The sequence below is a fragment of the Coregonus lavaretus genome (assembly GCF_964263955.1).
Source record: "Coregonus lavaretus genome assembly, chromosome: 10".
Classification (NCBI taxonomy): Eukaryota; Metazoa; Chordata; class Actinopteri; order Salmoniformes; family Salmonidae; genus Coregonus; species Coregonus lavaretus.
Window position 1 is genome coordinate 56,730,538 of NC_139997.1, and position 16,463 is coordinate 56,747,000.

General features: G+C 41.5%; 1 protein-coding gene and 1 long non-coding RNA gene across 3 annotated transcripts; one reads left to right on the plus strand and one right to left on the minus strand.

The window, feature by feature from the left end:
- The first annotated feature begins 8,223 nt into the window (after positions 1-8,223).
- Positions 8,224-9,826, plus strand: LOC311136241. Its single transcript, XR_014613856.1, has 3 exons — positions 8,224-8,940; positions 9,186-9,404; positions 9,499-9,826. It is a non-coding gene; the product is annotated as an uncharacterized lncRNA (long non-coding RNA).
- LOC311136240 (uncharacterized protein) lies at positions 9,825-15,163 on the minus strand. 2 transcript variants are annotated; one of them, XM_084170371.1, is made up of 11 exons: positions 14,996-15,163; positions 14,775-14,894; positions 14,354-14,660; positions 14,187-14,266; positions 13,889-13,941; positions 12,774-12,810; positions 12,628-12,695; positions 12,417-12,506; positions 12,004-12,317; positions 11,679-11,857; positions 9,825-11,449 (listed from the first exon to the last, which is right to left on the minus strand). In XM_084170371.1, exons 2-11 carry the CDS (start codon positions 14,817-14,819, stop codon positions 11,273-11,275), a joined length of 1,350 nt encoding a protein of 449 aa, XP_084026497.1. In that variant the 5' UTR covers positions 14,820-14,894; positions 14,996-15,163; the 3' UTR covers positions 9,825-11,272. The 2 variants fall into 2 exon arrangements, with proteins under 2 accessions (XP_084026497.1, XP_084026498.1); XM_084170372.1 differs by lacking the exon at positions 11,679-11,857 and having other exon boundaries at positions 14,996-15,154.
- Between the last annotated feature and the right edge of the window lie 1,300 nt (positions 15,164-16,463).

A 16,463-nucleotide genomic window follows, 5' to 3' on the forward strand; every position in this document is an offset into this window, starting at 1 on the left:
GAATGTTATCGATGTTTGTTTGGTTTTGTCTTCTTTGTACACCTGTTTCCATTTAGTGTTCATTATGTCTCCTATAAGTTTCTCGTTTTGTTTGTAGTTATTTGTGTGTAATTGTACGCCTGTCCGTTGGGGTTGTTGGTTTTTGCATTCTCTTTTTCAAGAGTATTGACGCACTGTTTGCGCATATCTTATATTTAGTGTTTTACGCACTGTCTGCGTATCACGCGCCTCCGTCGTTTGAGGCCCTTTATTTTGTATTGTCCTTTTTCCTGACTAGTAAAGTCTGTTTGGACTAAGCTTCTGTGTCCTGCGCCTGACTCCACCTTCACTTAGACATCAGCACCTCTGACAGTGGGCAACATACTGTATACTGTCATCTTAAATTGACATGTTGAATTATTTTGGCATAGTAAATTATTGTATATTCTGCTAATTTCCCGAATGTGGACTGTGGACAGTTTGTGTTACTACAAGCCTGCATTTTCACCCCATAAAATGTAGTGGAATTACACATCCATTTTACCTCAGATTGGTGATGTTAGTATAAAAGTTTATAGTTATCACAATGACTGTAAAAACTATTGGTCGCTAAAGAAATGACAGACCATGTAAAATACTGTTAGTCACTAAATCCAGCTAGAAAGACCACGTAAAACAGCTGGCTAGTATGCCCTCACCCGTCTGAGCGGTCGGCTGTGAATGCCCTCACCCGCTATATACTTATAACTGATTGGTTTGGTTCTGCGCACTATAGTGCTGTCCGGTTAGAACATGATGTTGAGGCCCATACTAAACACTTGGTCACCACCACACGCACACATGCAGACACAGCTGTTTGTATTTGAAGATGTTTATATGAATGTGGTAATCCGAATAACTTGGAATCTTATTGTTGTGCTTCTATAAGACAAAGATATTGTCGTGGAAATATTTGACTCAAAAATATCTCTCAAGACACCGGAGCCTGTGAATTCAAGAATTTAGACTTTATTGCATAACAAAGCCTGAGCTTTGCTCCATGGAGCAACAACTGTCTCTCTTTGGCTTAGAGCTCCCTTTTATACACACAAATGCATAATCATGTTACATAGCATATACAGTCCCTCCCCTTAGGGCAAATGATTAACTTATTTTAGTACCACTCTACCTTAGCTTTCAACGTCCAGATGTCACCTGTAATGTACTCCAAAAGGTCATGGGCGCTTTTCCACAGGAAGCCTCTTCCCTAATCGCATTATATTGGTAGCAGACCCTTTCCCTAATCTCATTATATGGTTGCAGACCCTTTCTTTACAAATAATACACGTACATACATTAAGGCATTTATCATTTACCATCCTCCCTGGCCCTTGAGATTATGTGCATGTGGCCATGTGTCAGGTCATAGGGTCATAAGCAAAACAAATGATAACACTAGGTCCATTGTTACTCCAATCCCCACACAGCCATCACATGTCATTGACATACTCAGACCAGCTGCAGAGAGTCTATGAAAAACACATAAATGTCTCTGCCCTTCAACTGGTTCTCAATCCATAAACATTTTAAGGCATATAGGTTTTTAATTTTACAACATATCCATGCTTATTACTAATATTATTATTTTACCTTTGACCTCTCCCTACATTTGCCTTAATGATACATAACATAATACCATAATATGCACACATGTAAACAGTATTAGTTAAGGGTTATAACTATGCAATATAGATATACTGTATGTACAGTAACAGTCAAAAGTTTGGACACACCTACTCATTCCAGGGTTTTTCTTAATTTAAAAATGTTTCTACATAGTAGAATAATAGTGAAGACATCAAAACTATGAAATAACACATATGGAATCATGTAGTAACCAAAAAAGTGTTAAACAAATCAACATATATTTTATATTTGAGATTCTTCAAAGTAGCCATCCTTTGCCTTGATGACAGAGAAGAGAAGATTGATTGCTTAAAACAGATCAATATCTTTGGCCTTGTATGGATGATTTTGTCACACACACTGGGATGTGAAGGACTTAGAAATGGCACAGAATTTAATGAAATGGCACAGAAAATTTGAGGCGGTCTCTCTATAAAAGTAGTTGGCCACACACCAATTCATGGATTTGACAGTCAAACTATCACTTAAATAACTGCCAACCGTTGTCACTGTTGATATCCTATGTGTCACGATCGTTGTAAGAGGCAGACCAAGGCGCAGCGTGATAGGCGTACATCTTTTAATGAGTACTTTACACCAACAACAAAACGATACGTGAAGTCTAAAGGTTCACCAACACAAACCTATACAGAACAAGTGGTCCTCTGTAGCTCATTTGGTAGAGCATGGCGCTTGTAACGCCAGGGTAGTGGGTTCGATCCCCGGGACCACCCATACGTAAAAATATATGCACACATGACTGTAAGTCGCTTTGGATAAAAGCGTCTGCTAAATGGCATATTATTATTATATTATTATAAGATCCCAGAATCAACTGTGCAAAACAGGCTGCCTAAGTATGGGTCCCAATCAGAGACAACGAGCAACAGCTGCCTCTGATCGGGAACCACCCTGGCCAACATAGATCTAAACGATCTAGACAGAAAACAAGGAACAATTAAACATAGGAGCTAACACCCTGGCTCAACATTAAAGGGTCCCCAGAGCCAGGGCGTGACAGTACCCCCCCCCCCCCCAAAGGCGCGGACTGCGACCGCGCCAACCAAACACCACAGGGGAGGGGCCGGGTGGGCATTCCGCCTCGGAGGCGGATCCGGCTCCGGGCGTGACCACCACTCTCTCTCTCGCCCTCGTGGTCTGGCCCTGCTGACCGGAGCTGGACTGAACACCGGTGGAGCGGATTGCTCTGGCTCTGGCGTGGAGCAGCTGACCGGTGCCGGACCAGGCACAGGTGGAACAGGCACGGACCGTGCCGGACTGACGACGCGCACCACTGGCTTGGTGCGGGGTGCGGGAACAAGCCGGACCGGGCTGACGACGCGCACCACTGGCTTGGTGCGGGGAGCAGGAACGGGCCGGACCGGGCTGACGACGCGCACCACTGGCTTGGTGCGGGGAGCAGGAACAGGCCGGACCGGGCTGGTGACGCGCACCACAGGCTTGGTGCGGGGAGCAGGAACGGGCCGGACCGGGCTGACGACGCGCACCACTGGCTTGGTGCGGGGAGCAGGAACAGGCCGGACCGGGCTGGCGACGCGCACCACTGGCTTGGAGTCAACATGGGCCAGAATCCCTTTGGAACGCTTTCGACACCTTGTAGAGTCCATGCCCCGACAAATGGAGGCGGTTCTGAGCAACAGGGGGTGCAACTCAATATTAGAAAGGTGTTCATAATGTTTTGTACACTCAGTGTATGTAGGCCTACATGTTTTTAAACAGTACAGTATCACACATCACAGTACAATGCCATAAAGCGTGGGCCAGTAGTACATGTAAATCAACTTAAAGTTGGTTTTTATTTCCATATGCAAAGAATAAAGCATAATTGTTCATGTAATAATGTAATATTAGCCTCATAACAACTCCAGGAATAGGAAATAGTGATGAAATAATCAAATAAATGAAAAGACAGAGACAAATGCTTTTGAACTACTATTTATTTTATTTGAAAATGTAAAATTCAGTGCAAAGTAATGTAGTCCACTAGTGTCTAGATCCATGTTAGGTGGCAAAGTGTGACAAGAATCCTGTGGGGAGAGAAAACAAGAGAATACATTAATTTAATAGGTGTTAACTAATCAGGGTTCAACGAAGCACTTCAAGTCCTCAATTCCAGAGAGAGAGAGAGAGAGAGAGAGAGAGAGAAGGGAGAAGAGAGAGAGAGAGAGAGAGAGAGAGAGAGAGAGAGAGAGAGAGAGAGAGAGAGAGAGAGAGAGAGAGAGAGAGAGAAGAGAGAGAGAGGAGAAGAGAAGTGTGGCCCTTCAGGTCTCTGCAGTAGGACTACATGCTGGCCATGAGGTACTCGAGGTGGTACTCCAGGAGGCTGGAGAGCTCAGTGACCAGAGACTCTCGGTTAAAGTACCAGGCCAGCTGCTGCCCAAACATGTCATCTAGCAGAGCCATCAGCCCGCCCTGAAGGGAACACCACACAACACATAGAAAATGGCTCTGAGCTACTAGCTTATCAATAGGAGAGATACAATGAGAGTTACTCCCCCTAAAACGGCATTGAAACCCTGTTAACCAGGAACGAGTAAAGAGGAAGTAAACTAGTAATAAGGAAGAAAACAGGAAGTAAACTCTTGACTCGTACATTGAGCAGCAACAGGTATCTCTCAGCCTTTGGCTCAATGCTGGCAACAGTGGGCAGGAAGGAGTACAGGAGAGCGTACAGACGCTCCATGAACCCACCAGGTTGCTAAAGTAAACAGAGGAGGAGAGAAGAGAAATTGAAGTGAAATTGCTAATAGACAGACATCTAAACATTTACCAGTGAGATGCTACTTACCACCATCAGGGATTTCTGAGCTGTCATCATCCCAAACAGCACCAGCTCAAAAAGGACATCTATCAGGTTAACATGATGGATCTAGGACAAGAAAACACGTTTGGAGAAAATAGGAATGATTTCAAATAGATCAGCTACTGTGCCGTATAAAAGACATGCATGTGGAAGAACTCAAAGTGAGACTTGAAAGAGTTAATTAACTCACCTTTGCCTCAGCCAGCTCCCTCTCAATGTCAATCTGCTTGGAGGGGTCACTCAGGTAGTCCACAAAGTCGTTATAGGCACGGATGAATTCGGCCTCGTCCTATCACAAAGCAAAGAGCAGTGATGTTAGTGCACAGAACACATTTCCCACCGAGGACGCTCTCTTTCCCTTGAAGGACAATGAGTTAGTGAGCTACCATCTGGTGGACCTGAACCAGTGCGCCCAGTAGGACCTTTCCCGCCACAAACAGATGGTTCCTGCTCAGGGTGGAACCGAGCAGGGTCTAGAGAAGAGGGAAGAGTTAGGGTGAGACACCCATCTTCCTCTAGGAGACAGACAGAACAGGAAGACACAGAGAGTCAAAGAAAAGTGGGTCCACTCACAGTAAAGGCCTGGCGCAGGGAGACGAGCCTCAGGCCGATGTCCTCCACTCTCTTGGTGGTAAGGTAGAGGCTGTGGAAGAGAGGGAATGGAGCATGTCAATGGGGGATAACAGCATTGTGACCACTATCCTTCAGCATCTGACAAGCTCAGACTACACACACATTTAGAGGGACTCACTTTAGCAGAGGAACCTCCCTCTCCTCAGGCAGCAGGTCCTCCTCCCAGCCCTACAATAACAGAACAATTATTCAACATCAGTGACCAATGTAATGACATGACAAACAATGGGTCAATCGAAGGATCTTAATGCTACTAGTCAATAGTATGTGTATGTGTGTGTGTAACATCTGACCTCATAGCAGTTGTGGCCACCAGGCTCTGGCTCAGTGAACTGCTGAGTGGTGGGCGTAGAGACGGAGGCAGCCTCCGACCACGCCGAGGAGGAGAGCAGCCCATCCAGCCCCATGTGGAGAGTGGCGTACACCACCGAGACATCAGTTTGCTGCTCAAAACACACACACACAACACACGTTAATAGAAAACAGACCATATCTAATGGAAAATGCCCTGTAATTTCTATTCTATATACATAGGAAATTGTTTATTTACCTGGTAGCAGCCATGCGTCACGGCCACAGACGTCTCGTGGCGGAGGTGAGACGCATACTGGGTCACCCTGCCAGCCACATACTGACAGAGAGAAACGACATGTTAAGGCCAAACGGAATAAGTGAAGAAAAGCCTAATCTAATACTAATTCAGTAGTATTTACATCTTACCTGGATCCAAGAGATGGACTGCACCTTGGTGGCACAGTAGGGGATGCCCTCTGGACTAAGTCTGTGTGTCTCCTTGGAGATGGCCCACACCAGTTGAGTCTCCAGGCCTCGAACCCTACTCACATGGTGCATCCTCACCACCACCTGCTGTGGAGTGAAACAACAAGACAACATCAACAAAACAACATCAGCCATCGCTGTAACATATTTCCATCAAGATCACATGACACTGACGATGTAGATTAGGATTAGGTAGTGACAAAGACACATACCTGGGATCCCCCACGCATGTAGGTGATAATGGGGCTGATGAACTGGAAAGTTCTCCAAGCTTTAGCCACCGGACCGGCATTGTTCTGCACAAGAGGGGGTTGACATTACAATACATTCAGGTTAGAAACAGCAAACATTGCAACAGTGATGTGACTGTGTGTGTGGGTCTCTTACCCTGATCACAACAGGCCCACAGTACAGGGAGCTAAACCTAATCGGTATCAACTGCCAATTACCAGTGGCCTCCTAAAGCAGAAAGCAGACAACAAAGATTTTTAGAATGTCAAAGTGACACAAATTGAATATCTGGGATACTTTTCAAACATAAAACTTTCTGAAAATTGTACCTCAAGGATAGTCAGCACATCTGGCACCTCCTCAAGGATGGCTGGCAGCAATGGTACACCCGGCACATCATCCAATGGCACAACCAACTGGACCTCATCCATGGCAGTTGATTCTAAAATTAGGAACATTGGAATACAAACAAACAAATGTTAGGATGTAAAACGTATCGAGCTAACTAGTACTACTAGTTCAAAAGTGCATCTCTTAGCAAAAGTTACTAAAGTTAACGTTAGCTTGCAAGTATGGATTACAGAAATACACAACATTTCACAAATTACATTTATATTGTTAAATGTGGTCAAATAAGAAGTTTAAACTCAACATACCCTCTTCAAAGTCGATGTCGCTGTCCACCTCCCGACGATTGCGAACCCTGCAAAACGGAAAAAGACAACAAAAACAACCCACAAATGAATTTGAACAACCTGTCGACGCAGTAGACCGCCGACATCCACGCACTCTCTCCACCAATTTTGAAAAGCACCCAGGCATTTTCCAGTCGATCTTTCAGTCTCAGGTCTCAAAAATCAGTCAAGTTTGTTGTTGTTGAACAGCAAACTGAAGTTGTTGTTGTTTTCGAACAGAAAACGTTCAATAGAACGCTGAGATGTTCTATCGGTTAGATGTCTCTTGGCAACACATATTTTTGAAAATTGTTGTTTACAAAATTGACAGCTGTGTTGCCATAGAAATGAGTTTGGAACTCTATGCTTACCATTCTAATTCTATAAAAATTCCATTCCTAGTCATCATTCTAATTCTATTGACCCTATTTTGTCACCAGAGGATTTCCTATGTTGTTGGTATAATATAAAACAAAAATACAAAATGTTCTTTTTAAGTCACTAGCTAGGTCAATGGCCCATTGAAATGTTTTAGCATGTTTCATGGAAGTTGTTGTTGTTGTTGAACTTCTGAAAGTCTGGCTTTGGCTCAGTGGATAATAAAGTATTGTGGAGCACAGACAACCCGGTTTAAAATATATTGACCAAATTCAGACAAGGGGGGCAAAGCCACAGCCCACTGAGGTAGGAGAGCACTGAAGTATCTGCATAATAATAATCCATATCTCTTTTATAAACAGGATAGTATCATTGATTATATAAAAGTGCATGTATGAATTAGTCTGATTGACCTTTTTTCATGGCAGGTTCACCTTCTGAAGCCGGACGAGGTTCCCAAAGCGTGCTGCGCACCCACCAAGCTCAGTCCCATCTCCGTACTCTTCTACGACGACAACAACAATGTGATCCTAAAGAAGCATCGCAACATGGTGGTCAAGACCTGTGGATGCCTGTGACACCTGTGGTAGCCCATCTATTCTACATCATTTTTATAAACTTGACTACCATTGTTCCAAAAGATACAAACGGGGTAATATACCTTGCAGCCAGCAGTTGATAGCAATAATCTGGCAATATGCGTATAAATAGTATGTATCTACACTGAACAAAAATATAAACGCAACAATTTCAAAGATTTTACTGAGTTACAGTTCATATTACGGTGGCCGGGAAGTGCAAAGCAACATTACAAAGAATGAAACACTTTTACAAAGCTCGAGACAAATTTACATTTTGGAAAACAAATTTACATTTTATAAAACAAATTTACATTTTATAAAACAAATTTACATTTTATAAAACAAATTAACAAGACGCAAAACACTTTTACCAGTCCCGAAACAAATTTACAAATGACAGATTCGTCACGGAAAGGGGATGTACCATATACCGGAAGTGACACGGAAGTGATGAGCGTGGTCTTTTCGTATTGTTTATGGTGACCGCCCGAACATGGACTGCGGCCGAGGGATGTTTTGCCCGTTTTGTGGCAAACACATGAACAGCTTAACGCGGTTTTGCTTTACGTGTGGTCGGTGTTTGGAGTTTTTAAAGGACGCGGACCAGACGGAAACACCAGACATACTGCATCATTGCGTTCAATATTTTAACGAGGGTCACTCGTACGCTGTAATCGTGGACATGATGTCAAGTCTACACGGTGTAAACATCAGCTTGAGGACTCTTAAAAGTAAACTGAACGAAGCCGGGTTGTACCGCAGAAAGGATTATTCCTCGCCAAACGCCGTGAGTAACGCCATCAGATTTGAACTTCGTGGACCTGGACAACTACTCAATGGGACCTAACTATATGTGGCACGCAGATGGTTATGACAAACTTAAGCCATTCGGTTTGGCCATTTCGGGATGCATAGATGGATTTTCACGTAAAGTATTGTGGCTTCAATGTGGACCAACAAATAATAACCCAACAGTGATTGCTCACTATTTCATGTCATGTGTGCGAAACCTCGGTATCATCCCCATGAGACTGAGGACTGATTGCGGCACTGAGAACGGCATAATGGCTGCAATTCAATGTACCCTACGCCACCATTACAGTGACTACTACTCTGGAGCGTCCAGCCACATGTACGGCTCATCTATAAATAACCAGCGTATTGAGTCCTGGTGGTCTATATTTAGAAAGGGAAGGTGAGTTGTCTTCATAAAGGGTCATTGCATCTTTTGGTCATTCGATTTTCTTCTCAGGAACGATTAATGAAAAACGAGCACAATAATTATCAATACAAATTTGTAAAGCAAATCCTGCCCGTCAGGAAAAGTAGCTGTTCCTGAAAAGAAAATCGAATGACCAAAAGATGCACAGACCATACATTTCATTATAACTAACCTTTATTATTTATAGTATAACTAAACATTTGTATCCATTTCTATAGGTCTCAGTTCTGGATGGAGTTATTTGCCGACCTTAGAGATGCCGGATACTTCAACGGGAGTCATGAGCATCAATGCCTATTGAGATATTGCTTTGGTGATGTTATTCAGAAGGACTTGGATGAGTGTGTGAGACTGTGGAACAGCCACAGGATTCACCCTTCCAGAACAGCAGCATGTCCAGGAGGAGTGCCCAATGAACTTTACTACTTACCACACAGGTGATACATTGGTGATAATAAACAGATAAAAGCATTAATGTAACGTTTTAGCTTAAATGAAAATAAATGCAATTATGTATTCTATTTAACATAGGTTTGGCTCCAGAGACTGCGGATTTCAAAGTGAACAAGCTGAACTGGATGCCCTTCCTGAGGCTAGCCTGTCAATGACTCCTTGTGGGGACCCAAACATGCAGGAGTACTTGGACTTTGCCATGGAACACAATCAGTTACAGAAGCCAGACAACTGGGAGTCTGCATCTGAACTGTACATGAAACTAAAAGAAATGGCTCAGCTATGAAATGATCAAAAAGGGAGGGTTTTTTGTAGTGGTGGAATACTGCTGTCTGAACACAATATTTATGAATCTGTCACCCAAAGCTTAATTGTTTTTAAGTGTGAAGTAAATTAATCAAAAATAGTAATCAGTATTTATTACACTTTTGTAGTATTGAGAGTAATGGATCTAAAACATTTTCAAAATGTTTACTGTGAGAAAAGAACATGCTCACATACAGTAACATTATAAAAACAACTTTGGCAATTGCACTTTAAAAGTGCACCTTTAATAGGGTTGGGCATCAAGAACCAATTCCTACTTGGAATAGTTAAAAAAATTACGATTCCATCGGAATTGTTTCTTTATTGGAATCGTTTTGGAGGATTGGGTTTCAAATCTGATCATGGGTTCCAAATTTAACATGCGCAAGTTTTGGTTTCTGTAGCGGCCAGGTGCTTGTTGTGTTGCAGCCATGGAGCACAGTAAGCGGTGCTCTAGTGTGGCTTTATTTTACATTGAAAAAGCCCCGTCAAACTGCAACCCACCTTTGAATCAAAATAAAACTTTCCTCTTATTTGTGAAATAAGCATGTGACCCGTTTCAACTCCACCACTCAAAGAATCGGAATCGAGAATCGATAAGAACCGGAATCAAAAGGAAGAATCGGAATTGGAATCAGAATCGTTAAAATCTAAATGATGCCCAACCCTAACCTTTAACAACAACAACTTTTTCAGAGTCTTAACTCTAGGGGTCATCCATCATCTAGGGGTCATCCTCATCAGCCTACACACAATACATCATAATGACAAAGCAAAAACAAGTTTTTAGAAATTGTAGCAAATTTAATAAAAATTAAAAACTGGAATATCACATTCGCACAAGTTAATTAACCATTTTCTCAGTACACTGTTGAAGCACCTTTGGAAGTAATTCCAGCCTGGATTCCTCGTGTATGAAGCTACAGGCTTTACACACAACATCACCACACTCTTTATATCTGATTTTCAGGGACATTTACAAGAGATACTAAAACCTCTCTGCATGTCAGGATCTCTATGAGAACTGAGGGCAGAAATAGATCCATATGTAAATGACACTGCTACAGTATGGAGCAGGTGGTTGGATAAACAGCAGCAAGTCATCAAGGGTTTGATGGGTAAAGTGAGCCTCAAACCATCACTCTGCTGCCAGATGTGCAGCAGAGGTGGATGGATCACTTTAAGGGGTAACTGGACTGATTTTCCTCTATGGAAGAGTTAGTCAGGAGGAGAAACCTAAGATCTAATTTCTGTTTTTGCTTTGTCATTATGATGTATTGTGTGTAGATTGATGAGGAAAAGGATTTAAATATATTTTAAATTGAATCTATAAAAGGTGTGCAGACTTAATGAAGGCACTGTAGTTTGACACAGAATGAAGTAACATCACATATCCGTTGAAATACACTAAGGTACAAATTCTGATTAAGGACAAATTGATAACAGATATACATACTTGCATAAACCAAAGATGGGGACCATGAGGCATTTCAAACAAAAAAATCATACATAAATAAATAAAAATCTCATCACTACAAATATCATCTTACCTGTCAATTACAGATGAGTTGCGGTCAATGGTATACCATTGGAGGTAGTCTGACACGATTTCTTTCTTTTCTTCCACAGTAGCCACATGTCTCAGACAACCTGCTGTCTGTAACATTGTGCTGTGTCTCATCATACATTCTTGCAGAGCATCCAATGAAGCAGCATTCTCAATCTGAAAGACATGAAAATGGGCAAAAACACCCCAGTCAATAACTGTATGCACTGTATCTCCTTGCCTATTTTTTAAATAACGTACATAGCAAGGTGTAATCTTACACTATCAAAAACTAATAAATTAATTAAATATATTCCGCACGTGATATAGGAAGTAAACATTGTCTCAAAAACACTGCAGTAAGTATGAAAAACTCTGCCCTACCATACCCTTATGCTATTCTCACCTCTTGCAAAGCTTTCCCTATTTCTTCATCAGTTATTAAATTATTTGTTGCTTTGAATGAAGGCTGGCCTGCAAGATAATGTACAAGATCTTCTGACAGGAAATGGGGTCCTGGACCTCCATGCACAACTGACACAGCAATCATCTTTCCTGCCAAGTAGTATTCATCCTCCCTAACAGCTGTGAATGAATTCATATTGCAAAATTAAAACAATGCATTACTGTATATACTGTAATATGCAAGCATATGTCATGTGATATATCTGGTCAATGAGCATTAACCAACCATTAGTAGCCTATAGTACACATCCAACCAATATGCATACCCTTTGCATTGTAGACCAAGAACCGATGTCCTTCTGGTCCATCAAAAATGGGCCGGTCTTTTAGGTGTTTCATCAGTAGAGTTAAAAACTCTCGTCTTGGACCACCAGTGTCAATTCCCTCTTCCAGAACACCAGTATCATCAGTAAATTTCACCAGCATGTCACAGGTTTCAGAATATGTTGTACGCTTGAAACCTCTGACTGCCCCATCCCAAACATTATCCCTTGAGATGTTAAACCAGCTGACTTTTTTATGATCAATAGGAAGAGACAGGTTTGCTACGATGTCAGGTAATGCAATGTCCGTCTCCTCCCTGTAATGACAAAAAGTTAATTCATTTGTGGATATTCCAGATATACAAGAACTATTGTACAGTGAAAAAACTGGAGTGCTATAGTCAAAAGCATATTACATTGCTGTGTGTTGGAAATTCTTCACATTGACAGCAACCGGCTCTTCGTCCTCCTGCTCAACATTTGGTGAATACAGGTCTGTGTATTTACTGTTGGGAAATTGCCATTTCCATGTTAAAACATCTTACAAACAAAAATGTCTTCCCCATGTAATCAGTTCAATACATTTAAATTATGTCAGTCATTATCTTTTTTTTTTTTTTTACTTACCTGTAGCAAGACATTTTTTCTGGATTTGCTTCCGGTGGATCCAGATCCTCAGAATCAGATATTACTATCTGAAAAAAAGATTAAAATGTCTGAAACAACAACACTGAAAGCAAGAAATGTCATGCTGCCACACTCTGCCTTATTACCTGTCCAGGCTGAATTGTTGATTGTCCTGGTGCATCTCTGAAACATGATAAAACATATTAAAATGATTAGCTCCATGATAAAGGCTATAATGTAGCTTTGAGTAGCATGTAGTAGTAGAGGGAACAGAAAGATGTATTAAAAAAAAAGATTATTTTGAGAACATGTGGATAGGAGCGCTTCCTGGACTCAAATCTGAGTTAGTTTGAGTTTCTTTTTTAATGGAAAAGGTATAAAATAAAAGAAAGCTCAAACTACTATTTTTTAACTATTAAAATGCTTGTATTGCAAGTGGCCAAGCCATACAGAACCAATTTAAAAGAACTTTAATGCGTTTTTGCATCTAGCCTTCGTCAGCGAGTCAAACAGATGAAATGAGAGACAATGGGTATTTTCTAGTGTCCAAGGTGTTCTGGGCTAGAGTAGGTGTTGTAGACATCTTAAAACCAGTAGGTGTCCTTCAGGCCTACAATAGTCAAATCATGTAAACATTATGTATATGGATGTGTCCCATGTTTCCTATTGGTGGATTACCACTAGAAAAAACCCAGTGTCTCTCATTACATCTATTTGACTCCCTGACAAAGGCTAGATGCCGAAACGTGTTGGAGTTCTTTAAGTTGGTTCTGGATGACCGTGCCACTTCAGTAAAGGCCTATAGTACCTATGCAGGATCGACAGTGATGTGGGACATATGAATGGACAGTGGATACCCCCCACTTCATTCTCACGTGTTTTTTTTAAATGGTTTGGTTAATTTTTGTTTATTCAACTGCAAGAGCAACTGTATTTCAGTGGGTTTATTCTGTAAAGCTCTGCTCACACAGGCAGCTGTGGGTCCTTTAGGTAGGGAGCGAGGGGGCACCGCAGTCAGTTACAGAAACAGCTGATAGCATGTAGCAACGTTGAGCTTATGTGCAGCAATATAAATGTATGTATAATGTGTATGTGAATAAGTAGTGAAATATCTGCTAGTAGTTTTATCAGTTTTGTGAGTTAAATAAAAAAAAAGGTGAAATTGCACTTTACCTGGTAGTGAAAGCACTGTAGCCCAACAAAATATGAATTATTATTGCACGTGTGAAAATTCCTTTGTGTCCAAGTGTGCAACACCTACCTTTCATCGTCCAGCTTGTGTTTGGGAGTACTTCGATTTTGTGGTTCAAAAACCTGAGAGGAAACGGATAAAATGATCAACAACTTTCAACAGGTTCCATTATTTTTCCATTACCACATACAGTATATATCAATGCTGAATGGTTGTCTGTGTTACTGTATAATAGTTACTGCAAAATAATCAAAACAAGCCTTTTTCCACTAAAATATTGACCAGGACATCTAATTAATAAATTATATGAAAATGAATAAATACAAACATACATAAACATTTTTAAAAAGAGAAATAACTGATGTACCAAAGTGTCAGCACGATTGAGTTCAGCTGTGCTCCTTGTTGTGATGACAATTTCAGAATCAGAGTCTGAGGTATCATCCACTGAAAAAAATAATTCAAACAACCATTATCTATCCTCCAGCAGAGTATCTAAATATGTAAAAATATTGAATCATGAGATCCACTAACCTCTTTTATAGTGTTTTTCTAGGCAAATGAAAAAAGTGATCCTGGAATATGCCTTTCCTATTTCCTTTTTATATTCTGCCAATTTGAATGGCCTTTCTGACCCAGGCACATGAACCACCTCTGAGCAGTCTGGATACAAAAGGACATAAGGTCCTTCGTGCATGTCCTTGTTAAATGTTGTCATTTTCTGGACAGCTTGTTTCAGTAGATCAGGTGCTGCTACCTCTGGGTCTGTAAATAACTGTAGTGTTTTCCCTCTTAGAGGTTTTAAATCAGTTCCACTTGGCACCATCAATCCTACGTTTATCTAGTAAAATAACAAAGATATAATTAATGTATACATAGGTAAAATAAATATACACAAACACACAAATACATATAGAGCATTGCAAAATTGTATAGGACGGTCAGTACACCTTACCTGGACGTGTTCTTTCTTTAGGCCTATATCTTCCTTTTGGCCCATAGTTAAAAGACTGTCGTTCTTTTGATTTCGAGCTTCTGTACTCCATGAACTGTTTGTATGATGGGCATGGTTGTTCTGCAGAAATGGACAGAGTTCCGAAACAGAAAGTTAGAAGCCGCTCAAAAAATCATTAGCGTTACTGTCCTTAGCTAGCGTTTTGGTTTTGCTAAACTTACTTTGCATAGCACTGTCCGGCTGTCGAGACGTCCCCTGTGTTTCCAATGTTTCCGTCTTGTCCGCGTCCTTTAAAAACTCCAAACACCGACCACACGTAAAGCAAAACCGCGTTAAGCTGTTCATGTGTTTGCCACAAAACTGGAAAAACATCCCTCGGCCGCAGTCCATGTTCGGGCGGTCACCATAAACTTATTTGACGCCATAAACTCCACAACAACAATACGAAAAGACCACGCTCATCACTTCCGTGTCACTTCCGGTATATGGTACATTCCCTTTACGTGACGATTCTGTCATTTGTAAATTTGTTTCGGGACTGGTAAAAGTGTTTTGCGTCTTGTTAATTTGTTTTCTAAAATGTAAATTTGTTTTATAAAATGTTAATTTGTTTTATAAAATGTTAATTTGTTTTATAAAATGTTAATTTGTTTTCCAAAATGTAACAAAATGTAAATTTGTTTTCCAAAATGTAAATTTGTCTCGAGCTTTGTAAAAGTGTTTCATTCTTTGTAATGTTGCTTTGCACTTCCCGGCCACCGTATCATATAAGGAAATCAGTCAATTAAAATACACTGCTAAAAAAAATAAAGGGAACACTAAAATAACACATCCTAGATCTGAATGAATGAAATAATCTTATTAAATACTTTTTTCTTTACATAGTTGAATGTGCTGACAACAAAATCACACAAAAATTATCAATGGAAATCAAATGTATCAACCCATGGAGGTCTGGATTTGGAGTCACCCTCAAAATTAAAGTGGAAAACCACACTACAGGCTGATCAAACTTTGATGTAATGTCCTTAAAACAAGTCAAAATGAGGCTCAGTAGTGTGTGTGGCCTCCACGTGCCTGTATGACCTCCCTACAACGTCTGGGCATGCTCCTGATGTGGTGGCGGATGGTCTCCTGAGGGATCTCCTCCCAGACCTGGACTAAAGCATCCGTCAACTCCTGGACAGTCTGTGGTGCAACGTGGCGTAGGTGGATGGAGCGAGACATGATGTCCCAGATGTGCTCAATTAGATTCAGGTCTGGGGAACGGGGCGGGCCAGTCCATAGCATCAATGCCTTCCTCTTGCAGGAACTGCTGACACACTCCAGCCACATGAGGTCTAGCATTGTCTTGCATTAGGAGGAACCCAGGGCCAACCGCACCAGCATATGGTCTCACAAGGGGTCTGAGGATCTCATCTCGGTACCTAATGGCAGTCAGGCTACCTCTGGCGAGCACATGGAGGGCTCTGCGGCCCCCCAAAGAAATGCCACCCCACACCACGACTGACCCACCGCCAAACTTGCTGGAGGATGATGCTGGCAGCAGAACGTTCTCCACGGCGTCTCCAGACTCTGTCACGTCTGTCACATGTGCTCAGTGTGAACCTGCTTTCATCTGTGAAGAGCACAGGGCGCCAGTGGCGAATTTGCCAATCTTGGTGTTCTCTGGCAAATGCCAAACGTCCT